The following is a 25,021-nucleotide window of genomic DNA, read 5'->3' on the forward strand; positions in this document are numbered from 1 at the left end:
GTTAAAACCACAACCATGGGGAATCATGGCGCATTCAGTAACCATAAAGGATTTTTCTTTTTTCTTGCAAGGTAAATCTCTTCTAAAAGATCTTGTTATGTTTATCTTGGAACGTTTTTGCCATGTTGACTCTTGGAAGATTAACCTGAAATGCAAATAGGATGTACGATGGATGGTCTATCTTACTCAGTGTTTAGAATACCTCATGGTGTGTGACTTATTGCTACAGGTTTGTTATTCTTTCTCAACCAGTGTTCGAACTCCTCCCACTCTGACCCATCCATCACCCTGATAGTCCTGTCCAAAGACTATCAGGTAAAATGCAACAATCAGTCAAAGCCAGATGGTGCCAGTGGCAAAAGCAAGCCTTTCCCCTAACGGTGCCTGCAATAAATAAATAAATAACATAGTCACATTTGACAATTTAATGAATATAAATTTACCACAGCAGGAAATTCCTCCCCAAATATTTAACAATTAAAGCATAAAAGGAGAAATCAATAAGCATTTTGTAGTGGTAGGCAGGACCAAACTTCTCTTTTATTTATCTTTAGGAAATCCACTGTATCACCTATCTTAGGCTGATAGAGGTGAAGAGAAATACATGTGATGCTACTGGTCAAGATTAAGGGAAGGAAAGCAAGAATGACATGGAGGAAGGTGGAATGGATGTATTAGCTATAGCACATTTTTAGCTTATTGCTCTTATTGTATCTGAGCAGAATTTAAATTCATTCATTCAAGAAATAGTAATTGAGCATCCAACATGTGCAGGCACTTTACTAAGTGCCAGGAAATATCAGTAACTGAAAGAGCCAGGAAGCCCTAATGAAGTTTGCATGCTGCTGGTGTGAGCAGTAATTATGATAAATAACTATCTTGGGTGGATATAAATGAAGACTAGAGAGAAAGCTGAAAGAGAAGAAAAGGGGACAGAAAGGGAGTGTAGGGTGGGGTGCTGCTTTATACAGGGTGCTGAGAGAAAGTCTCCTTGATGAGATCTATAGCAGTGAGATTTGAGCAGAGCCCTGAGGAAGTATGGAAACAAGTCACGAGAATAGGTGCAAACAAAATATTTCAGGCAGAAGGAACAGTAAATGCAAAAAGCCCTGAGGCTGTTGCAACAATCCAGGTGAAAACCTGAGTAGCTCAGGTCTGATTTCTTGGGTACGGGGTTGTATCAGTTGGATTCTTAGGTGCAAGAAATGGAAACTTGACTGAATTAGGATAATATCAGAGCTCACATTATTGATGGGAAGGCTGGAGAATGAGGTTCAAAAATAGGCCAGAGCCAAGGAAAGCAAGCTGGACTCAGGAAAAACAGCCACGGTGAGACCACTGTCTTATTAGGACATCAGCCTGTGGACACCACAGCCACCAGAGCCTAGATGCTCTCACCACTGCAGATAATTTAAACCATCTTTGCATCATTGCTTGAAGATTCAAAGTGGCTGAGTCTTGAGCATAAGAGGCTCATATTCCAGTTGCCTGGAAGTGATGGGCCTCTTCCCTTCTAAGTATAAGGCAGGCTCAGATTTCTATTCCTATTTTATTGGCCACATCTATAAGATAAGCTAATTATAACTCACACTATATTTCAAGAACCGATATATATTAGCCCTAAGGAGCATTTAATGTTATTAAACCTCAGACATTAAGTGCTTTACTGTATGCCAGGTATAGTTCTAAGTAGTTGACATACACAAACACATTTAATCTTTAAAATTGCTTTGACGTTTTGGTACTCAAGTTTTAATACCTACAAATGTTCTTTTATTCATAAAACTTACCCTCTGGTCTTCAAAGACAGGTTGGATAGTCACATCTACATGAATATAAAGAACACTAGTGTATTCCTATAATAGGAAGCATCCCTGAAGAACTAGGAAAATACACCTGAGATTGATAAAATTCTCTAGGAGTACATTCTAGAATAGATTTCTAAATAGACAAACATGGGTCTACCATACTATACTGTGAGCTACATGAGGGTAGAGAGTGTTCCTTTAAAAAATTATTTCTGTATTTTTAGTACTTGTTATAATTTCTGCCTAAGTAGATGATGAATAAATGTTCATTGAATAAATAAATGACCTTTATTTAACATTTAAGGAGAATATTGTCTCCAGATGAAAAAGATTAATTGAAGAATGAGTCAAAGGGTGAAAAACAGAATAATAACTTCTGGTCTTCCTTTGTAAAAGAAGCCTGTCCACTGATGAACCACATAATTATTCATTTCACAAATTTAGAATACTTAGGGATATGTGCATCCAGAAATTGAATATATGACCTCTTCCACCCCTCTGAAAGACCAATACAGGAGGATCTAGTTCAACTCTTTCTGGAGGGAAAGATCTTGAGCACAAAACTTTCCAACCTTTGTACCATGAAGGACTGGATATAAGTCGGTGTTTCCAAAACTCTGCTCCCTAGTCTTCATCCAAAGGTCTTTGAGGAAGAGAGGACAGGACTGGCAGACAGCTGTTTTAACCACATAGCAAGTTTTACCTGTTGTGTGCATTTGGATTTTGAGAATTATCTGGGACAAAAGTTTCTGTGGCTAAAAAGAAGTCTGAAAAAACTGGGTGATCTCTAAGATGGCCTTAGCTCTACTAATCAATGATAATTAGCACCATCAGGCATATGGTAAAAGAGGATGACAACTTTTCCCTGGGAGACTAAATAAAAAGGTAATTTAAACTATACACTAAGGATGTGCAAGCATTGTATAGTGCCTTGTGAAATCTAAAAAGGGGAACTCAGGGATAAAAATGAAACAGTGGGTAGGAAATAAAAAATGACAATGAATGTAAGTATAAAACATAAAAATGCATACACATACACACAATGTCAGGGAGAAGGAATTACTAGGGAGGTTACTATAGTGATCACAGTATGAATCCAGATGGGGAATAAGAAAAATGTCTGAAATGATTTTGTAAAGAAGGTGATTTTTTCAACAATTAAAAAATTTATTGAATTTATTGGGGTGATATTAATAAAATTATATAAGTTTCAAGTGTACAGTTCTATAAGACATCACCTGTAGTATATGTTCACCACCCCATCAAGTCTCCTTCCATCACTATCTATCACCCCTTTCTCTCTTCTACCTCTCCCTACCCTTGTTCCCTTTCCCTCTGGTAATCACCATACTATTGTCTGTGCCCACGAGTTTTTTTCTTTTTGTCTTAATCCCTTCACCTTTTTCACTCAGACCCCCCATCCCTCCTCCTCCCTGACAGCTGTCAGTCTGTTCTCTGTATCTAAATTTGTTTCTATTTTGTTTGTTTATTTTGTTCATTAGATTTCACGTATAAGTGAAATCATGTGGTATTTGTCTTTCTCTGACTGGCTTAGTATAATAACTCTCCAGGACCATCTATGCTGTTGCAAAAAGGATTTCCTTCTTTTTTTATTGCTAAGTAGTATTCCATTGTGTAAATGACCACAGCATTTTTATATATTCATCCACATATGGGCACTTGGGCTGCTCCAAAATTTTGGCTACTGTAAATAATGATGCATGAATATAATTTTTGAAGGCAGGACATAATTTGGCAGAATGGAAGAAAAAGTTTCAGGTGGAGATAATAGCACTTACTGTAAGGAGGCAATAAAAGCTAGCATGTAAAAAAATAAAAATAAATAAATAAAAGCTATCATGTATGGAGAGTGCCTAGAAGATTTTGTTATCCCCTAGTCTAGTATACTCTAATCTTGTATCACATAGGCCTGACCTGTTGACCCTCTACTAGAATCCAAAAAAGAAAAAAAAAAAGTAAGCTCCCTTCTAAGTTCCAGAGAATATGGATGAAATTTGGTTTGATCAGAAAATCCCACATTTGTTGGCTATTCCTGGAGTATGATGAGATTAATGGCAACTTAAAATTTGCAGTGACCTGACATTGCAGTGTCTCTGGGTATATATCAACTGAGAAGTCGAGTCTTGGTGTGAAAATGGTTTTCCACTTTTTAAAGGGTTCTGTTGAAAAAACAGCCTATATAAAAGTCTGTGGAAAGTAGAAGCAAATGAATATATGGCTACATCAGTGGAAAGAAAAATGAATTCTTTTCTAGAAATGATTCCAAAGGTTGCAGCCATATCTGGTGGGCCTTTCAAAGTTCCACTATGTCATCAAACCTACCTCTCCAATGTTGAATACTTGCTTCTCAGCAACCCAAACTACTCATGCATCTTTTCCACCTCCCACATTACTGAAATAAAAAAATGTATAACTGAGAAAAGTGACTCATTTTTTTCCCCAGCTGAAGTCTGTTTTATTTTGCCTTCCTTATGGCTCATCTATTCCCTAAAACAGGAAAATTATATTCTTTAGGTGCTTTCCAAATTTGATTTTAGAGTGAACATCACCCCTGCCTATAAATGCAAAGTGTTTCCCAAATTTGCTTTGCAAGTTAGCAGTTTGAAACTTAGACTACCATTTCCTGAAGAAATAAATCTATAGAAGTGTTTGAGTTTCCCATCCACACAAACAAAAAATCGCATATTTAATCTCTATGTTGTTTAGCTTAAGTTCAAAGAGATTTAGCTACTTAATGACCATGAATCATTCTCCTCCCTTCTTGATTCTCATATATATTCTTAAAAAAGGAAATAGACTACTTTGAAAAATATTTCTCCCTCTTCAGAATCCCAAGGGGGAGCCCCATTTCTTCTCAGCAACACAACTCAGAAGGTGTCATAGTTTTGTGTGTAAGTTAGGTGTTAAGTTAATGATTACCTGGCCATTGTTTCTTCATTCCCCTGTAGGGAAATCTACTAGTATCTTTTTTTGTTTTTTGTTTATTTTTTGGGAATAGGTACAACAACATCAGACAGATAGATGCTTTCATAGCATGTATACTGGGACCAGGAAAAACAACAACAATTAAACATCATAGCGTATAAATTTTCTAACTAGAAATTAAAGAGAGTGAAAGGAGAGAGAATGTGTATACATGAAGCTAAAAGTCATATCATTGACAGAGAAGTAGGATATGAAGCCTCACCATTATTCCTGTGGATCAGCACCAGAAGACACAGCTTTAGATGTTAGGAAAGGGTTAAATGTTTAGCACCAGGCTTAAGAAGCAAATTAATGGTTTAAGAAAACTATAGCTATATATTTTAAACTGCTACTCATTCTTAGCCCAGATCATAAAAAGTTATTTATGTCAAATATGGCTATGTTTTTGTTCCTATTAAAGTATCTTTCTATAAAATGGTGACTCTTATTTGTTGAAATAACCAGCTGGCACCGCTTGGGTGAAAACCAAGTATGTGTGGCCTTAGCTCTGTGTGAGATATCTATTAGGTGCCCAATTATAAACTATGCCAGAGTGGGCAGGTTCCATGATTGATCAGTGGGAAATGAGAAACCTTTGCACAAATTTTGCCATCACATACTACTCAGCAGACACTGATATTTGTTCATTTGTTTAGGCTCTGTTTACTCAGTTCCTATTTAATTGGATCCTATTATGTGCATAGCATTGAACTAGAGCTATACATAAGCAATAAATGAAACATGATTTTCTTTCCTAATGGAGCTCCTAGTATAGCAAAACAGACAGATGTGTAAATGAGTACTTATAATGCAGTCTGTTGAATGTTGTAGTAGAGGCATGTACTAGATAAGGAAGCCACAAAGGAGAGGATGATCGTATCTGACTGGAGGATCAGGGAGTCTCCTCCATAAAGAGGAGAACAACTTCAGCCACATTGTGGGAATAAATTGGAAATGTGTTACTTAGAAAATGAGAGAAAGGAGGGCATCCCAGACAAAAGGAACAGTGGTTGGAAAGGGAAAAAAGATGAAAAAATATGGGTTACTCCATGAAATTATTCAATTTCAATGGTGTGTGTGATGTGAAGAGGGTGGATTCTGAAGTTTTAAGAGATAGGCAGGGACCAGAAAATTAACAAGTAAACATTCTTTTTTAAAAAGTCAGATTGAGAGCAATTCTAAAAGAAAATAAAAGAAGTGGGGTGATGTATTAGATAGTGATTTGGACACCACACAGATGGATTTGTCACAGAAGGCCTCTCAAAGAATCAGGGAAAGAGCATTCTGGGTAGAGGAAATAACACATGCAAAATATTTGAAGAAGGAATGTGTGTGGTATGTTTTAAAAACTGAAAGGAAGTCAGCAGACTTGGTGATCAAGATGGGTATAGTTATAAGAAGCCCAACAAAGAAACCAGGCTTGAATCATGTAGGATTTTACAGGCCATGCTCTAATGAGTTTGGCTTTGGTTCTAAGTGAAGTGAGAGCTATTTAAAGTTTTTAAGTTGGGAAGATACATGATTTGACAGACACTTTAAAAAAACATTCTGAATACTGAGGGGAGAATAATTTAAGGAGTGAGGGTAAAAAAAGAAAGCAAATTAGAAGGGAAGGCTATTGCATTAGTCTCCATGAGAGACAGCTGAGTTAGAGAGGACAGTGGAAATGGAGGAAAGTGAACAGAGTGAAGACATAATTGAGGTAGTGAGGGAAAATAAAGAATAAAAAAATTTTTGTTTTTACTTATAGAAACTAGAAAAAGTGGAATCTATATGTATAAAAGCCAAAGCGACTGTCTGACCGTTTGACTGTCCAACTGGTAGCTATGATGCACACTGGCCACCAGGGGTCTCAATGCAGGAGCTGCCAAGCTGAGGTGACTTGGCAGCTGCGGTTCTCGAGTAAAACACCCAGAACCAGAGAGGAAGAAGCCCGATTCCAGGGTGTGTCACCCAACAACCACCCTCTCACAATCTGGGACCCCTGAGGAGATGTTGGAGCCCTGGTTTTGGCCCAATCCCTGCAGGCCAGGCCGAGGGACCCCACCGGTGCACTAATCCGTGCACTGGGCCTCTAGTCAAATGATAAAAGGAAAATACTGTGGAATGAATCAAGGTTCCATTTCCATTTAGATGACTGAATGAGAAAGGGGATGAGATTTGGAAACAAGAGATAATGACTTATTTTTAAGATATGTTGAGGTTGGAGGTCTTGAGGGTCATCAGGAAAAAAAAAAAGGATTTCCAGTAGACAGTTATATATAAAGCTTTAGACCCCAGTAATTATGAAGCCTAGAGAATTTGAGACCCATAGTCCATCTGAGAATATAGATTAGATTATCCATGGAACTTCTGTTGAGAAAGAACATACAAGAATAAGGACAAAAGCCTGGGACACAACTTTTCAGAGATTGGTAAAGAAAAAGGAGCCAAGAAGAAAAAACAAAAAACAGGCAAGAACAATGTACAGCCAAAGATATAGGAGAGAAAAACCAGCAAAAATAGATGTTTATGGATGCCAGGAAAGTAAAGAAATTCAGGAAAGGGGGCATGTGTCATGGTTTCAGATATCCCAGAAATGTCATTGCTTTACTTGTCTTTCTGAGAGTTTACAGAGCCTTCTATTTGTCTTGTATACCCCAACAGAGTCTAATGCAGAGCTATCTCAGGGTAGATATCAATCAATCAACATATGTTTCTTGAGTCAGGCACTGAACTCAATACCTTAACTTCAAAGGGTTTGCAAACTAGTTGGGGGGAAATTAGGTACATACAAATACAAAAGGATAATCAAGTAATGCTTTGCTTAGTGAATGCCAAAGAAACTGAACAGGTAATATATGCTACTGAAGAACTAAGAGAAATATGGTAGTCAGGAAAGCATTCACAAAGGAGAGAACTCTTTATTCAGGCCTCAGGGGTTGGATGAGATTGAGTGAGGCAGAAAGCGGACTTTCCAAGTAGTGGAAATGACAATGAAGAAAGATACAAGGAAACTAATACTTAAATTTATGCTAGGACTGTCTGGGACAAAATGCCAGAGTAGAGGAGTTTTGTTATAGAACATGTTATTTTATAAGTTGGAAAGCCTTAGAGAAAACTCAGTTCAATGTTTTGCTTATATAGGAATGACAAGCCAGAGTGATTAAATTTGTTTAAATTTATAAGCCTAGTCAATGGCAGAGCCAGTAGGAGGTAAGGCAAGAATAGGAAATTGGTATCAGATTCAAACAAGCCTGGGAAAACAATCATAAATATATACAATTAAACCTATAAACACCGAAAAGCAATTGCAATTTTGAGGAGAAGGGAAGTGCAATGTAAGATTAACCAACAGGCAGTGTGTAAAGGTGATGCCTAAAGCAGGGAATTTTGATGGCTATCCAGTCTCTTTCACCTGTGGTTTTTCATCTAACAACAACAGCAAAGATTTGAGTGACCTTTTTCTTCATTTTCACAAGAATGACATGTAGGTAGTACCAGTCTGGTCTAGATGCAGAGGAAAGAGGTTAATTCATGGGCTTTAGGGCCTAAGGATGTTAGGGCTTGGTTCTCTTCTAGGATGCTGGTTGAAAAAGGCTGATAGAAGAAGGAAAGGATGGATGTGAATGACATTGCAAATAGAATTTAGTAACTGATAAGAGCATGCATGGATTTCATATAGGAAGGAAGAGTAATCAGTTATTCTAAGGAATGAGCTGGTAACTGGAAATTGTTGGTATCTGAAAAAAATATGTTGTCAAAAGTACAGGACTCAGAGGTCTAATCTAGGGAGAAAATAGTTTCATCTAGGAAGAAAATAATTAGTTTAACATGACACTTTCTGAGGTGACATCAAAGAAAAGAAGGAAAAATATTTTTAAAATCTGTAAATCTTAAATTATGGAGAAGTTAATTTTTCTATGGGTTTTCCTATGGTTCTTATAGCTTGGTTCTTTATGGATGGATTTTTACAATATACCCAAGTTCAGTAAAAGTAACAATTTTGATAAGATATACTTAATAAACTTTAGTCTGTGCATGAGACTATCAATTTCCATGATTCTAGAATGATAATATAGGAGAATTGTAGCAGTCTGGAGGAAACCCTTAATCACTGAAATATAGTCTAACATAAAATAGAACAATTCCTGTGATGACAAAATTGGCATTGTTTTTTTAACCAAGAATCACTAGATTTTCCCACTTAAGTGAGGATAAAAACTGGTCCTAAGTATGCTTAAGTATAATTTATTACACTAGTCTCCCAAACTTGTTGGATTCTTCCCTGAATACTCTTGTTCTTGGGATTATCGTACCTTCCAGATGTTTAGAAGTGAAGTCTGACATTGCAAATAGAATTTAGTAACTGATAAGATTAATATTCCCAAGACAATTTTCACTAGAGGGTTATGGCCCAATTCCAAATTGAGTAATTCTATTTTATAACTCTTCCTCCCTTTTCAATTATAATCTACATTTTCTCCTTTATACTGGCTTTACCCCAAGATGTCAAGTATGAAGTTGAAGATAGAAGAAAGAATATGCAAGAAACTAGGTTTTGTTGATGTTTTCTATACAGCTCTTCAGTTAACTGTCCATCAGTATGGAGTACAAATATAGCTGAGTTATCCAAAGTTATTACCTTGTGTCTTCCAATGAAAGGCAATCAAAGACATGGGGAACACAGAATTTAGATTAGCATGGAAGATGTTCAAATGAATACTAAATACCAACCTGATTTCTCCAGAGTAGTTTTCTCAGGTGATAGAGAAAACAGAATCATCTTCTCTTTCACTGGAGTAAACAATTGCTAGAGGACAAGGGCAAGATTCTAAAGATCTTACACTTCAGGAAAAAATATATTTTGAGTAAACCAAACTCTCAAATACGATTGGACTAAAGAAAGGGTCAATATTTTTTAAATGAGATAATACTATTATCCTTCCTTTTGAAAATCTCAGAAATTTTAAGAAAGATTAATATAATAAAACAGGAAGAAAACCCTCCAAATACCTGGGTCTTTGAAGATGAAGTGAGAGAAGTTTATGATCACTTGTGAAGTCTCAACTATTCCCTTACATCACTCAAATAAAATACAATTTTTTCATTGATTTAAAGAGAAAGAATTTTGAAATTCAATGTCCACTCCCAATATACTCAATGCTTCTTTCTCCTCTCCCATTAGAACCCTGAAGAGAGTAGAGAACTAAAGTGGATTACTTTCAATACAACATGTACTTAGAAATCTAACTGCAAGTTAATTATTTAGAAACTGAGAATTTTCCCTTTAAAGAAATTCTGCCTTAATTTTTTCATTATTGTTATTATTATTATTATTATTATTATTTTGGCAAATAATAGAGATAATTGCCTCTACTAGAGTTTGAGTACAACAGTGGAATGCATCTTTTGGAATAACTGTTAAGGATCTAATCTGATGATTAATTTTACTTCTCAGTTTACATGTCAAGCAGGTAAGTTGGTTTAGAATTAAAGCAAGTAGGAGTGGGAAGAGGATTTGCATTCTAACAGCTCCTAGTCTAGGCTAGTTCCTAGGCTAGTTGTGCTAAGAGATTCTGAAGTCATTTAGATAAGCAGCCAGTTATTGAGTTTGTTTAACCTTTGGAGATAATTTTGTTTATTTTTTAATTTTTTGCCTTATCTAACTCCTTTATATATTTATAATGGGAAATATTCAGGTCTTTCAAAATATTTTTTAAATAACATTTTTGAATAATTATTGGAACTGGGATTACAAATAATGGATGAAAGGCTAATTACAAAATTCTACTTGTAGAGCAAACTGGTGGATATAGAGACAACAGCTCAATATTTTAGAAAGTGCCAATTTGCTAAAAATAGATAAATATCATGATTATTGATGGACTTAATTCAATGACATTCAAAATGAGATGATTAATATCAAAGAGTAGCATTTCTCTGATATAAATCTAAGGGAGATTTTTTTATACCTATTATTGCCCAATCCTTTCACAGAAACAGATCCTGCACATTAATAAAGAAAAGAGAGGAAAGCTATACTGTGCCAAATTAGCAAGAATATTTGGTAGCTAATATTCCTCTTAGACAGACAGGTGGTACTTGCCTACCTGCCAGAGTTCAGCTTCTGAAAGACAGTGAAAAATCTGTACTGTCAACTTCAGATGTGGAGATTTTCCCTAACCTTGCTTTTTTAGGTATAAAAGCCCACGAGATCAGCAATCTGTGTTGTTACTACTTCTTTTCAGAGAGCCCTACCAATAATAATATGCAATACAAGCCAAAATGAAAACGACCAAAGAGAAAAATTAGTGGTCCACCACATTTGAGGCAAGCCCATCCTGATCTGGGTAGCTATTCCATTATGGATATATAAGTATATATTCAGGAGAAACTTTCTCACCCAGATTATTCTCTCACTAGATTGGGTATAGCCTTTCAGAAATTTTGTCTGAACCATGTGACCTGGCCCTTCCTCTAGTCAGAGATGGTTGGTCCATTGGTAACTAGCTGACCTGAAAAAAAGGACTAATCAGATTCACTCATTTTAATGATTTTGCTTATTCTCTCTCTCTCTCTCTCTCTCTCTCTCTCTCTCTCTCTCTCTCTCTCTCTCTCTCTCATTTCTCTGTCTCCCCATTTAGAATTTTGAAGAATTTGAATGAAGAAACAGAAAAGCTAGGGTTATTAGTAACTGAGTCCTTTAAAGGCAGAGCTCCAGAAAGAAAGTATATGAATTCCTGTTGTTGAGGTTCCCAGTTCTACTCTGGTTCTCCTAAATTTGGCTATTAAACTTTCTAATTTCTGAGATATCTAGTTTTCTTTCAGTAGATCCCTTATATATACCATTAAAGTTTGTTTCTGTTACTTGTATTCCATTAAAGACAAACAATAGAAGCATACGAGTGTGTGTAGAGATGAGACAGAGAGAGATGGCATGAGAAACAGAGAGAGTAAGAGACAGAGACAGATGGCTAGAGCAAAGGATTAAAAGGGATACCATTAGCCAACCACAGGACATAATAAAAGAAATAACTATTTCCCTCTAGATACTAGTGTATTTCCAAATTTCTAGGTAATGTATCTTTCTGTTAAATTAAATATAAGCTCCCTATATAAAAGTATTTTTCAAAATATGCATGATATTAATTGTTCTATTTTAAGCTTTTGGTTTCTAGGAAAAACAAAATCCCTTAGACAAACTTGATCCAATTATTATACTTAAAAATATTTTTGAATATTATCCATATATAAGAAATAAGATTATTTAGTTTGCAAAAACTCCATTGCTTATATGAAAATTTGATAAATTTTGTATTATTAAATTGGTCACTTAACCCAATCAACCAGGAATACAGGAGAACTGAAATGTCCTTTGTAGAGATCCTGAGAGCTTCAAAAATTATTTATGGCATTTAGAGTTGAGGTGGAAAAGGTTCAGGATTGTATATCACTTCTGATCAAGATTAATTCCTGGTAAATTGAGGAGTCCTAAGGTTGTATAAAAATTGTATTCAGGTGATAATCTTTGAATTTCCCTCAACCAGGCTTCATCCCATTTTCAGTCTCCTACCCAGTCCCACACTCCTTCTCTACTCTTCTGCCTGATTGGGCACTCGTGTGATGGATGTGAGCACAGCATGCCTGGTAATATTAGTGCTGAGAACCCAATTTAGAAGTGAGGTGGAGAAGCAGCCAATTTAGCAAATGGAGAAGAGAAGTATAGATGTGAAAAGAAAGACTAAAACAGAAAAAGTTAAAATAAATATATTGAATTTTTCTAATTTGGACTGATCCTTGGGGTCTCCCATCCATCTGGCTAATATTTACTCTGTAGTGAATAGGAGAGAAGGAGTGAGAATGGGAGATATATATCTCTATTTCTATCTCTATCTCTATCTATCTCCATCTCTATCTCTATCTCTATCTCTATCTCTATCAATAATCAATCTACTAGTATATCCCATACAGGAGTAAGGGTACTACTTTGCAAAGAAATATGAATACTTTAGGTTTCAATATGTGGAATTCCTCAATTAACAATATTCTATATTTGAAAAATATATTGCTTATAAAACACTTATTTTTATAACTTAATTTGAACCTCAAACCAGTCTAGTAGAAAAGAAAAGTCAGGATTGGAGTGTTCTTTTTACGTGTCCACTACATAGATGAATAAACTAGGGCTCAGAAAGATTAAGTTACTTACCCAAGGTCACACGACAAGCAATTGTCATAGCCAGGTCTAGAACCCAGGGAAAGGGTTTATTCCACTACAAAGACATGAAACAGGACATTAAACAAACAACATTTAAGAAAATAAGATCTGTAAGTAATTAAGGATAGGAAATCTGGAGGGTCAGACTCTCATATTACAATGTAAACTCACAGCAAGTGTACTATTCTCATCTAAGCAGATAGGAGAGAGAAGTGTAAATTTGACCACAACTACCTGTGAGAAGGACTGATAGAGTTGAATGTACATTTACACAAAGTCAGCTCTGAATAGGTACATGAGAATAGTCTTCTGACCCAAACATCTCCCATAATGGTCCATCATGATAAACTTTTCCTTCCTATTTTTATTTCTTCAGTAAATATTTTTTGTTGAGAAGTTAATATGTGCCAGACACAGCTTAAGATGCCTATTTTGTCTAAAAATACCCATTTGGAATGTTGGAAGGGACACACTTTTTCTGAAAGTTTTTCTTTTCATAGCCTTACCCATTAAACATTAGTAATCAGTAAGGAAAACTATACTTGGATCTGAGAGGAGGAGGAAAAAAAAAAATAGAAAAACTCCAAGAAAGAGATAGAAAGAGATTGAGAGCAATGGCCCAGATAAAGAATAAGAGTGTGGAGATACTACTCAACTTTAGCAGTTGACGACAAATTTTACCTATAAATCATTTTATCTTACTCTCTTCTCAAAGCCATTACAATCCAGTCAAAGAAAAATACACTTCCTGGAGTCTGGCAGAAAGTATTTTCATGGAAAGTTGTGGTTGCAGTTTGCCTCATATTGGCCACAATATGCCTACTTCAGAATCCAAATCCCTTCAGTCTATTCAAACCTAAGAAAGATAAAGTTGATCTGGTTCTCCCTCCTTTTACATGACATATGAAGAACCACTTACCATTCAATCCCCCTTTACTCCCATGAAAGGTTTCTCTTTGAGGAATATTATTATGTGGATATTTCAGTGAAAAGGAAAGAAACCCAAATGAAAATAAAATTAATTCTTAAACACAGGTCCCTGAGCACAGATCAACATATTTTGAACTTTATATGATCAATGAAATAAGTCAACTAAGAGTAACAAAAGAATGAGTCAAAGTTTATTTGGAAAAATTGTGGAGCAAAGCAATAACAGTAAGTACTTGGGGCAAAAAGGAAGGGCATGAAAAGCTTCAAGACCATAGTAAATCATGTGTCTTTCTTGGTACTCTGCTAATCTCAGAGGGCAGGACTATATACTGGTTGGTGGAGAGTAGGACATCAATGGGAGGCTTTCAGATTGTACCAGTTATGGTAATTTGGAGAAACATGGTATTAATGGGCTCATTTTATGCCTGCTTTCATTAAAAAATGATGGTTATTATCCTACTGGTCAGTATCAAGAATCAATGATATCAGCTCCACTTCAAAATTTGATGTCAATTAATTACAAAAAAAAGTACTAGTGATTCCATCCATTTAGATATGCCACAACTTATGGAAAGTCTATAAACCTGGTTCCATATTCATTTAGCAAACAGATCACCTACAGTTGAATCCGATTACTGTATTTGGTAAGTCCTGTAGTAGGCACTGAAGATAGAAAAAAAATTAACATTACACCTTTCCCCTTAAACAGCTCATAGTATGGACACCAATGTGGAAAGAAAGAAAGAAGAAAGAAAGAAAGAAAGAAAGAAAGAAAGAAAGAAAGAAAGAAAGAAAGAAAGAAAGAAAGAAAGAAAGAAAGGAAGGAAGGAAGGAAGGAAGGAAGGAAGGAAGGAAGGAAGAAAGGAAGAAAGAAAGAAAGAAAGAAAGAAAGAAAGAAAGAAAGAAAGAAAGAAAGAAAGGAAAAGAAAAATGCTATATAGTGCAACAAGTGACATCATAGTGATATTATAAAATACTAGAGGCCCGGTGCACGAAATTCGTGCATGGGGCAGGGGGTGTGTCCCTCAGCCCAGCCTGCACCCTCTCCAATCTGGGACCCCTCGAGGGATGTCCAACTGCCCGTAGGATCGGGCCTAAACAGGCAGTCGGACATCCTTCTCACAATCCAGGACTGCTGGCTCCCAACTGCTCGCCTGCCTGCCAGCCTGATCATCCCCTAACCACTCCCATGCCAGCCTGATTGATGTCTAACTGCTCCCCTGCCAGCCTGTTTGCCCCCAACTTCCCTCCTCTGCCAGCCTGGTCACCCCTAACTGCCCTCCCCTGCAGGGTTGATCGCCTCCAACTGCCCTCCCTTGCAGGCCTGGTGCCTCCCAACTGCCCTCCCTTGCAGGCCTGGTGCCTCCCAACTGTCCTCCCCTGCTGGCCATCTTGTGGTGGCCATATTGTGTCCATATGGGGGCAGGATCTCTGACCACACAGGGGCAGCCATATTGTGTGTTGGAGTGATGGTCAATCTGCATATTACTCTTTTATTAGATAGAATAGAGGCCTGGTGCATGGGTGGGGGCCAGCTGGTTTGCACTGAAGGGTGTCCCGGATCAGGGTGGGGGTTCCTTTGGGGTGTGGGGCGGCCTGAGCGAGGGGCCTGTGGTGGTTTGCAGGCCGGCCACGCCCCCTGGCGACCCAAGCGGAGGCCCTGGTATCTGGAATTTATTTACCTTCTACAATTGAAACTTTGTATCCTGGAGCGGAGCCAAGCCTCCTGCTCACTCCATAGCCAGCAGCCATTTCTGTTTGGATTTGTTTACCTTCTATAATTGAAACTTTGTAGCCTTGAGTGGAGGCTTAGGACGGCCAGGGCAGGGGAAAGCTTGGCTGCTTCTATCGCCTTGGAAACCCAAGCCTCCCTCCTACTTTTTCCGTGGCTGTAGCCATCTTGGTTGGGTTAATTTGCATACTCGCTCTGATTGGCTGGTGGGCGTGGCTTGTGGGTGTAGCAGAGTTAGGGTCAATTTGCATATTACTCTTTTATTAGGTAGGACTAGAGGCCCAGTGCATGAAATTTGTGCATAGGGGGGCTGTCCCTCAGCCCGTCCTGCACCCTCTCACAATACGGGACCCCTCGGGTAGGGTCCCTAGGCCTGGCCAGCAATCAGGGCCTATCAGGGCTTTCCTTCCCCTGCTGCCAGCAGCTGGCATACCCCCACCACTGCTACTGCTTGCCATCTGTTCTGTGTTGCCCCCACCACCACCACCAGTCACCTCCTTCTGCAGGTGACAGGCATGGGGTGCAATCGCTTGACTGGCCTGGGCCTCCCTCTGTGGGGCAATTGTGGGGCGATTGGTTGCTGACCAATTACATCGCACCCACCTTGGCTGGCCTGGCACAAGTGCATGTCATAGCATGGTTGTCCAGAAGGTTGTCTGGATGGTCGTTCTGCTGTTTGGTTGTTCGGTTGATTTTCGTATTACACTTTTATTATTATAGATAACATAGTCACAAAAAAAGGTAGGAAGAAACTTAACTTAGGATGGTCAAGAATGGCTTCCAAGAGCCATTCGTAGAGGGAAAATGTGAATTTTCTAGGTTGAGAAGGAGTGTAATGTGAGCAAAGAGTACAGTATGAGCAAAGACATCAAGACCTGAAAACTATGTTGCATCATGAGATGGGAGAATAGGGTGTTTAAAGATAGCATTGGAAAGGTAGGCAAATCTGGATCATGTCATCCATGCTGAGCAGTTTGTATTTTTGCTTCCAGTTAAGTGGGGACATTAGAGGATTTTAAGGAGGAATATCAGATGACCAGATTTGTGTTAGGTAAAGATAAGTACAGTGTTATGTGTAATAAGAATTGAAGGAGAGCAAGATGGAGGTAAGGAGTCTATGTGAGAAGCTATTGCCTTTGTCTAGAGAAGATAATGAAAATCTGAACCAGGATATTTGTAGTGGAATTGAAAAGCAGAGGATGGATACAAAATTTTATTAACAAGAATCTAAGGATTTAGTAGCTGAATGTGGGAATTAAAAAAAAAAAATGAACTATGTTCAGGATTACTCCTGGTCCCTAGAGTTTGGAAGCTGGCTAGTGGTGGGCATTTGGAGGAAGGCTAAGTGGAAGACTGAGTATGGTTTTGTACATAACAATGTGGTTATCTCTTAAATATTTAAATAGAGATACCTAATGGATCAGGAGCTAAGGAGAGATATCCAGTATACAGATTTGAATTCACACAGGTGGTTAAAACTCGGACATGAATGAGATCACCTAGAATTGGTGTGTAAAGTGAGAAGAGAAATGGATCAGGATCATGAACCTGGAGATAATCTATATTTGTGGGAGAAGAGAATGAACAAAGACAGCAAAGCATACTGAGATGGACCTAACTGAGAGGGAGGAGAATGAGGAGAGTTATCATGTGGGTCAAATGAGAAGAGAGTTTCAGGAAGAAGGATAGCCAACAATGCAAAATGTCAAAGAGATAGCAAATAAGACATAAACTGAAGTTAGTGGATGTGGTGTCTTTTTCAGAACATATTTCAATGGGATTATGGGAACAGAAACCTTATGAAAGTAGATGGAATAGTGAATGGGTAGTGATGAAGAGGAGAAAATGAGTATGGGGAGACTTTTTAGGAACTTTGTTCTAACAGGTGGGTGAGACAGAACACTATAGAGATGGGACAGGAGAGTCAGGAAATAGTCCTTTAAGATAGAAGAAACACAAGGATAGTCATAGGCTGTGGGGAAAGGAGTTAACATAGTACAAGATAAAATCTTAACAGAGAGTAGGACATGATGGAATGAGATTCTGGAGGAAAAATAGGAGGAACAAGAGTATAAGCAGAGAAACCTGTGACCAGAACCAACTTCTGAACAGAAAAAAGCAGCATAGTAGGCCCTGGACAATCTTGAAAAATTGGCGGTTTTAAGCCAAGGCCCACATTGCAAAACTTGGATGGAAATTTTTGTTTACATTTGTATTGATCATTGTTTTCACATTAATTTTGTGTAATGCTACAAAAGCCCTTTAAGGCAAGCAGAGTGGGATTTTTGCTTGCTTGCTTTGGATTTGTTTTTTTAGTCTCCATCTTACAGGAGGAAACCGAAACCCAAGATTATGTGATTCATTCAAGATCATAGAGTCAGTATATTGCATAGACTAAGGACTCTACCCAGTGCTCTTCCCAATACCTCAGAGAATGATATGAAGACTTCAGTGCAACGGTGCAGAGGCAACCAGACCACACTTCTGAAATTCAGAAGAGAGAATCCCTGCCCACAATCATTTCTTTGATTGACAACAGACATGCTTGGTTGCCTGAAAGTCTCTATGACAGCTAATAGGGAAGTCAATGCTATATCTTCTCTTGAGATGACCTGGGCATGTGCATCCTTTGAAATGTTCCTTTAATATTAGAGGATGATTTGAGATTCTTCTTACTTTATCAGTATGAACAAGGAAAATATTTGGTAAATACACATGTCCTACTATTGCCTGAAAGGACCCCTCCCCCTTTCTTATGGGGCCAGGTGAAACTGAAGTATGCAGAATTATCAGCCCCAGGCATATCACTGACAATTTCATTAGGAACGAGGCAAAAGAGATCCCTTGCCACTCTTCCTCTCAGTGAATAGGAGCACTGCCCTTTAGCATAAAACATGAAAGGAGGTTTCTATAGTTTTGCCAGCTCAGCAAGAGAAAATATTAACCCTGCATATTCTTATCCCAGTTGTCTCAGCATGGATGGGGAGGGAGGGGCCAGAATTACAGACTGTCAGCATGAGAGAGCAGAGCTCATTGTGTATGGGTTAAAAGGAATTAAAGCCACCAGATATGAACACATTGAATTTCTAAGGTTCTCTGCAAGTTCAGATAATTTGGCAGAAAAAGAAATCCCTTTAAATGATTTCTTTTTCTGTTTATATTCGGAAATGTGTGGCAGAACTCAGCATTTTAAAAAATGAACAGCTTCAATTATACTAAGTAGGATGTCTCCACTTAATTAATTCACTTAGTCTCTGGGTGACACTGGGTGTGGCTCGGCGAGATTTAGGAGAAATCCAATTTATAACTAGGAGGAATCTAATTTATAACTGGGAAGAATCTTCTGCACCAGGCAGCAAGGCGGCATCCTTCCACACCTTTCCAACACTGCAAGGGAAAGACGAGGTTGGAATTCTAAACTACAGATCACACGCTCTAAGGACTATCTGTTGTATGAGGGAAAAGGCAGATGTTGGTGGGGTTGAAGGGGCTACTTGCTTACATTGGTATTCTTTACACTTCAATTAGAGTCCTTAGTTTTAAACAAAGGAAACACCTCACAATTTTCTTGCTTGTGGACTCAGATCCTATCTTGCAAGTTTTTTCATCATCTGCAATATGCATGGCAACCAAGCTGTTTAAAGTTAACCCCAAGGTATTTGAAAATCATAAACCAATAAAACCTCAGGAATTCTTTCCTTTTATCCCTCCTTCGCCCACTTCTTTATCATCGTCTCATCCCCATGCCACTGCCATGCTCTTCTTCTTGCTTTAATAATCTATAGTGGTGGGTAATTAATGGCCAATAAAGATCATTTATGCTTCCGTCTCACCCATTGGCAATGTATTACAACTCAGAAATCCAAGACTGCTTTTTATGCTGCTCAAGTGGAAGAGGAAGGAAGTGCAATCTCTCCAGCCCCCTCCCACGTTTCTGCTGGGTTTTATGGGTGTGGCAGAGTTTAGACCTTTGCAAATTTTTGCCCTTGTTTTATTCCCTGTTAAGGACTAGGGTGACTAGATGCCAGAAGGAAGATAAACACAATCAGATTCTGCCATGAGTGATACAGGATCATTACACCCACAAGCAGGAAACCCATGTGAGACAAGTACTCGCACATAAATGCCAGTCAGTGTAGTATGGAGCCCACGCCCTGAATACATCATTTCCTTCAGTCTGATTTAATTCTATCCTACATACTGACTTATGTGAATGATACACAACAGTGATAAACAGGGAACAGGACCATTTCACAGAGAAGCACACGTTTTTACATTAGGACAATTTCTATACCTTTTATTTTCTCCCCTGCATATAAATTATGCTAAAATGCATTCAGGCATGTGGAAGCTACACTGAGTACATGCATGACTATCGTACATGAAGTGTGCAGGTGCTGTACACATTTAGTGCAAATTTCTACAACTCCCAAACACAAAATGTCAGCTTCATTACTTTGCACATCCAGTGAACACTTGGGGTTGTCACTGAGAGAGAACCTTAGGGAAGGCAACTGTCCCCTTTTGGGGAAGGGAATTCCATTAGCCTCAATTCTTTCTAAAACTCATGCTTGGCTTCCTTTGTCAAAGGGGGGTGTACATATCCTGGTGTGTGTCTACAGAGAGGGGCAGAAAGTTGTAAAGCAGCACATCTTCTTTTCAAAATTAAAGCTTTTTTAAGGGAATAGCATTGGCTTCCTTTGCTCTCCGTCTTCCTACATTTTATGTCCCCAGCTCTCCAGTGGGGCAACCTCAGGATGTTTCCTTGACAGTGTGCTTAACCCGGCCACCTGTGCCTACTGCATTTATGTGTTAGAATGAACACAAGGAGAAGCAGCGTCCTGGTTTGGAAAATAAGCCAATAGAAGCACCAGTCTCTAGAACCATAAAACAGTTTGGGGAAGTCTGGCATGGAAGATTCTCATGCTCTTCCCCAAACACCCCTACACAAACCACCAAACCACACACAAAACCCCAGGTGCCGGGTACTAAAGTATTTTTTTATTTATTTGTTTATTTATTTATTTATTTATTTATTCATGCATGCACTGCGCTGATATTCTGCTTCTGTCTCCCTTCCCCTTCCCCTTCCTCTTCCTTCTCCTTCATCCTCACTCCCCGCCCCTCCTTTCAGGGCGCTGGCTAAATGTTCTAATCTGGCAGGCTGTTTCTTCTCCACCCCCCTCCCCCTTCACCCCCTTCCGATTCAGCGAGTGTATTACAAATTGCCCAGTATCCAATACCTGCACAGGAATAATGCCCAATTCCTATCTCTTGCACTCCACCCCTAAGGCAATCAATCTGCAAAAGGCTTCTTTAACCAAGACTGCCATCCCCTTCCTCCGGGCACGCGCGCGGGCGCGCGGGCGCGCGCGCACAGGCACACCCTCACCCATATCCCACACCCATTTTTCTCCTTAACCTTCGCCAAAATCACTCAAACGTGTTCCAATAAATGTTTGAAAGCTTCATTTGGCGAATGCCAGGGCACTGTCGGTTCCTGCTGAACACCATACCCTTCATTCCTCCCTACCCTCACTCCAATCAAGTTTCTAAAATGTATTTCAAGAAATAAGTGAGCAATTTGAAATGGAAGAAAAACCTGGGGAGGGAGGGCGGGGACTCGGATTCCTGCTAATCTTGTGTGTGTCCCTCTTCCGGATGAAAATGAGTCACCAAATGCTTATTATCCAGAATGTTAGCCTGACTCTGGTCACTGACAACCCCAGGAAAAATGCAAGGGAAGGGGAGGAAAGACCTGATTTCCAACAGGTAATACTGGGCTCATCTTTCCCATCCCCTCGGAGCTCAAAGCTCCTAGGGGCGTGGTCCACCCTCTTCTCGGACAGCTGGTGGGTGCACAATCGCTACGGGGATTTTCCCCTTTTACGCGGCCAGTTTCTCCCCCAGCCCCAGTTGCCTTCAGATTTTTTTGAAAGAGAAAAAAGAAAAAGAAAATAAAAAAGCATCTCCCAAATCAGTTTCATTCATTGACAAATAAATAAATAAATAAAACCTTCATATGTTCTTCCATTAATACCTGCGCCCATTTGAGGCTCAGGCATGTAGGAACTAAGGCTTCTCCCGCAGCACATGTGAGAAAATTGTACCACAGAACAAGCTGTACTCATTGCTAAATATTATTCTTTCAACCTGCTTTTTGCAAAGAATATAAAGGGTTGCTTCCCCATCTTACAGATAAAACCTACATATTTCTCCCAGATCCGTTTCTACATCCACACCCGCAAAACCAGACCTGAAATGCTGAACATTAACTAATAGCCAAAATAAATAAATAAATAAATCTTATTTCTAGCCAAACAGGCGTATTTTTTTTTTTCCTATCGTCATCTAAATTAGTAGCCGCAATCCCAAACCAGAGCATGAGAGACAGAATAGAGAATAAAAGCTTGGGATGCAACCATCAGTTACCAGAGGCTAAGGAAACGCGAGCACCATGGCCAGAACAGAAGCAGTTAAAATATTTTTCCTGCCTTCACAGGGAAATACTGTACTCTAGTAATTTCACAACAGCAAGAAGTAAAAATCTTTAGCTCTACCTGTTTGGTTCTTCTCATACAGCACAGCATGGTTGTATCGTCCCTTGCCTTCTTCCTGCCTTCTCTCCTTTCCTCCTCTCTCTTTCTTATTCCCCCCCTCTCCACCTCTTTTCTGCTCGCTTGCTCACTCGCTCTCTCGCGCTAGCGCGCTCTCTCTCCCTCCCTCCCTCTCTCTCCCTCACACACACCAGGGCAGTTAGCAGCAACTGTAAGGTCCACAGCTATTGCTCATCGCACATGCTCTCTCCTCTCTCTTCTCTCTCTCTTTTTTCTCTCTCTCTCTCTCCTTTTCTTTTCTCTCTCTTCCCCTCCCCACCTACTCTGTCTTTCTTTTTCTTCCGTCTCTGCATCTCTTTCTCAGAATTGTTCTCTAGCTTTCAATGACTAATCACTTCCCCAGCCCCCACCTCCATTCTAGACAGTCGCCCCCTCCCAGTCCCCTGCCAGCCTCATGAATATTTAAACATCTCCAATCTGGACCCAATTACCCACCGACTTTCTCACTGCATTGAGAGGGTGGGTGGGGTGGGGGCAGAGAAGTATATTCCAGCCGGTTCAGGAGATTGGATGGGATGTGTTTTACATGGAAGAGGGGCTTGGGGAATGCTTGTATTTCTTTGCTAACTCTGTTCTTTTCCCAATATCATAAGAGCAAGGAATAGCTATTCTGAATGAGTAGTCAGACTTATACAACACGTTATATCTGCTATTTAGTATTATGCAGTTAATAATTGTGAAGGGTTAAGTTCTCTCAAAAAATAATATTACACATTGTGTATATACTGTACTCAGTATTCATATAACTTAAAATAAATACTAGTACATACATATAAGCTGAGATATGCACAAACATATCTCATATATGTTCCAATATCCTTGAAAAAAATCCATGAATCTATTGCATTTTAAAAAGTCTAAGCACTTGAGTTTAGGAATAACTAATATTGTCCTAGCTGGTTTGGCTCAGTGGGTAGTTTAGCCTGCGGACTAAAGGGTCCCTTGTTCAATTGAGGTCAGGGGCACATGCCTGGGCTGTGGGCTTGATCCCCAGTGGAGGGCATGTGGGAGGCAGCCGATCAATGATTCTCTCTCATCTTCTATCTCTCTCTCCCACTTCTTTCCTCTCTGAAATCAATAAAAATATTTATTTTTTAAAAAGTGTAAATAATATAATTTTTAGATATATAGTACTGTGCAATTTTAGGACTGTTACTGAACCTCTCTGCACCTAATTTTCTAATCTCTATAATAGGGATAATAATGCCAACCTATTATTGGTGAAGAACAAATAACAAATGTATGCAAAGCACAATGAAGCCATTCTTAATACATAGTAGATTTACCTTACAGACTGTACTTTTCTGAAATTTTGGTGAATTTCCAAGGGACTATCTCAAAGAACTTTTCATACTATTTCTTGTTGTTCATTAGTGATGCTGAGCATTCCCAATTAAACAGCTCATATTCTTTCAGCTCCTAGACATGAGCCTAGTTAATAGATGTTAACCAGACAGTTATTATCATATATATTATCAGGATCACTGAGCTTAATATATGCAAGATGTGTTTTGACAAAATTAGAGGTACAACCATATCAGAAGGGTTTGTCTCAGAGAGATAGATACTCAGGGATTGATGTTTATAAATTGTCCCCAGAGGTCTTCCTGAGCCTCACCTGCTGAAGATCCAGCTTTACTTGGCCTTTCATTCCCCTCCATTTGCTTCTTAGCTTTCATATGTTATGATTAAAATATAGAGTTAGGCCCTGGCCAGGTGGGTGGCTCACTTGGTTGGAGCTTCATCCCTTAGACCTAAAGGTTTCAGATTCCATCCCCAGTTTCATATTCCATCCTCAGGAGAGGTGTTCTGGAGGCAACCAATTGATGTTTCTCCCTCACGTGGGTTTCTCTCTCTCTCTCTCTCTCTCTCTCTCTCTCTCTCTCTCCTCTCTCTCCCTCTCTCTCAAACAAAATAGTCAATAAAAACATATCCTAGGGTGAAGATTAAAATAAATAAATAAATAAATAAATAAATAAATAAATAAATAAATAAATAAAGTTAGGTTCTGAGTTTAATATTTTTTAATGTTGTAATGAGCCCAGTCAGAGCCAAGCTTTCAAAAACAGCTTTCTATGAGTATAAGTGATAGAAGAGGGTAAATAATGTAAGAAATGTCTTCATCAGAGACATTCTGTTTATGGATTAGGGTCACCCTACCTAGCCTGCTAAGGGGCTAGAGAGTGATAAAAGAAGGAAGCAGAGAAGGTGAGAACTGAGGACAAGGGAGAAGAGTTGCTTTTTTCTGGTGTTTAAACAGACTCATTATGTGGTCCAGCATAAGGCAGCTAGTATAAGCTCACATAGTAGGCCGTAGAAAGAGGCCAACTCCTTGCCCTTTCAATGCACTCCCCTCAGCCCTCCTATTTATAGCTTCTTTTCTTTTTTATTTATTGGAAGAAAATTTGGAACCTAAGGGACATAATAAAGTCAAACAGAGTCTAGTACTCAAAACTAGTCATAGGCCTGGATGAATTTTAAGATGACACATATGTTAAGCCACCACTCTTGACATCATTTTTTTTGAGTAGTTCACATGCAATATTTCATCTAATACTGTAAATGAGGTCATTACAATCATTAATCCATTTTGATGTTGATTCGAAAGGTAAGTAAATTAAGTACCTAGACTAGGTCCCACAGATAATAAGACCTACGACTCCAAAACCCTGTTAGCTACTAAAATGCATTGCTACTCCATGGTTCTCTACATCTCCTTACTTCTGGTCCTTAGGAAATTAGACTATGT

General features: G+C 38.7%; 1 protein-coding gene across 1 annotated transcript in view; it reads right to left on the reverse strand.

Moving 5' to 3' along the window:
* Positions 1–22,272, reverse strand: part of GAP43 (growth associated protein 43) — a 104,390-nt gene extending 82,118 nt beyond the window's left edge. Inside the window, exon 1 of the mRNA XM_008146623.3 lies at positions 22,216–22,272. Coding sequence (XP_008144845.2) covers positions 22,216–22,245 — 30 coding nt within the window. The 5' untranslated portion in view covers positions 22,246–22,272. The remainder of the gene's footprint in view (positions 1–22,215) is intronic.
* Positions 22,273–25,021: the final 2,749 nt, after the last annotated feature.

This window comes from Eptesicus fuscus, chromosome 3 (assembly GCF_027574615.1).
Source record: "Eptesicus fuscus isolate TK198812 chromosome 3, DD_ASM_mEF_20220401, whole genome shotgun sequence".
Classification (NCBI taxonomy): Eukaryota; Metazoa; Chordata; class Mammalia; order Chiroptera; family Vespertilionidae; genus Eptesicus; species Eptesicus fuscus.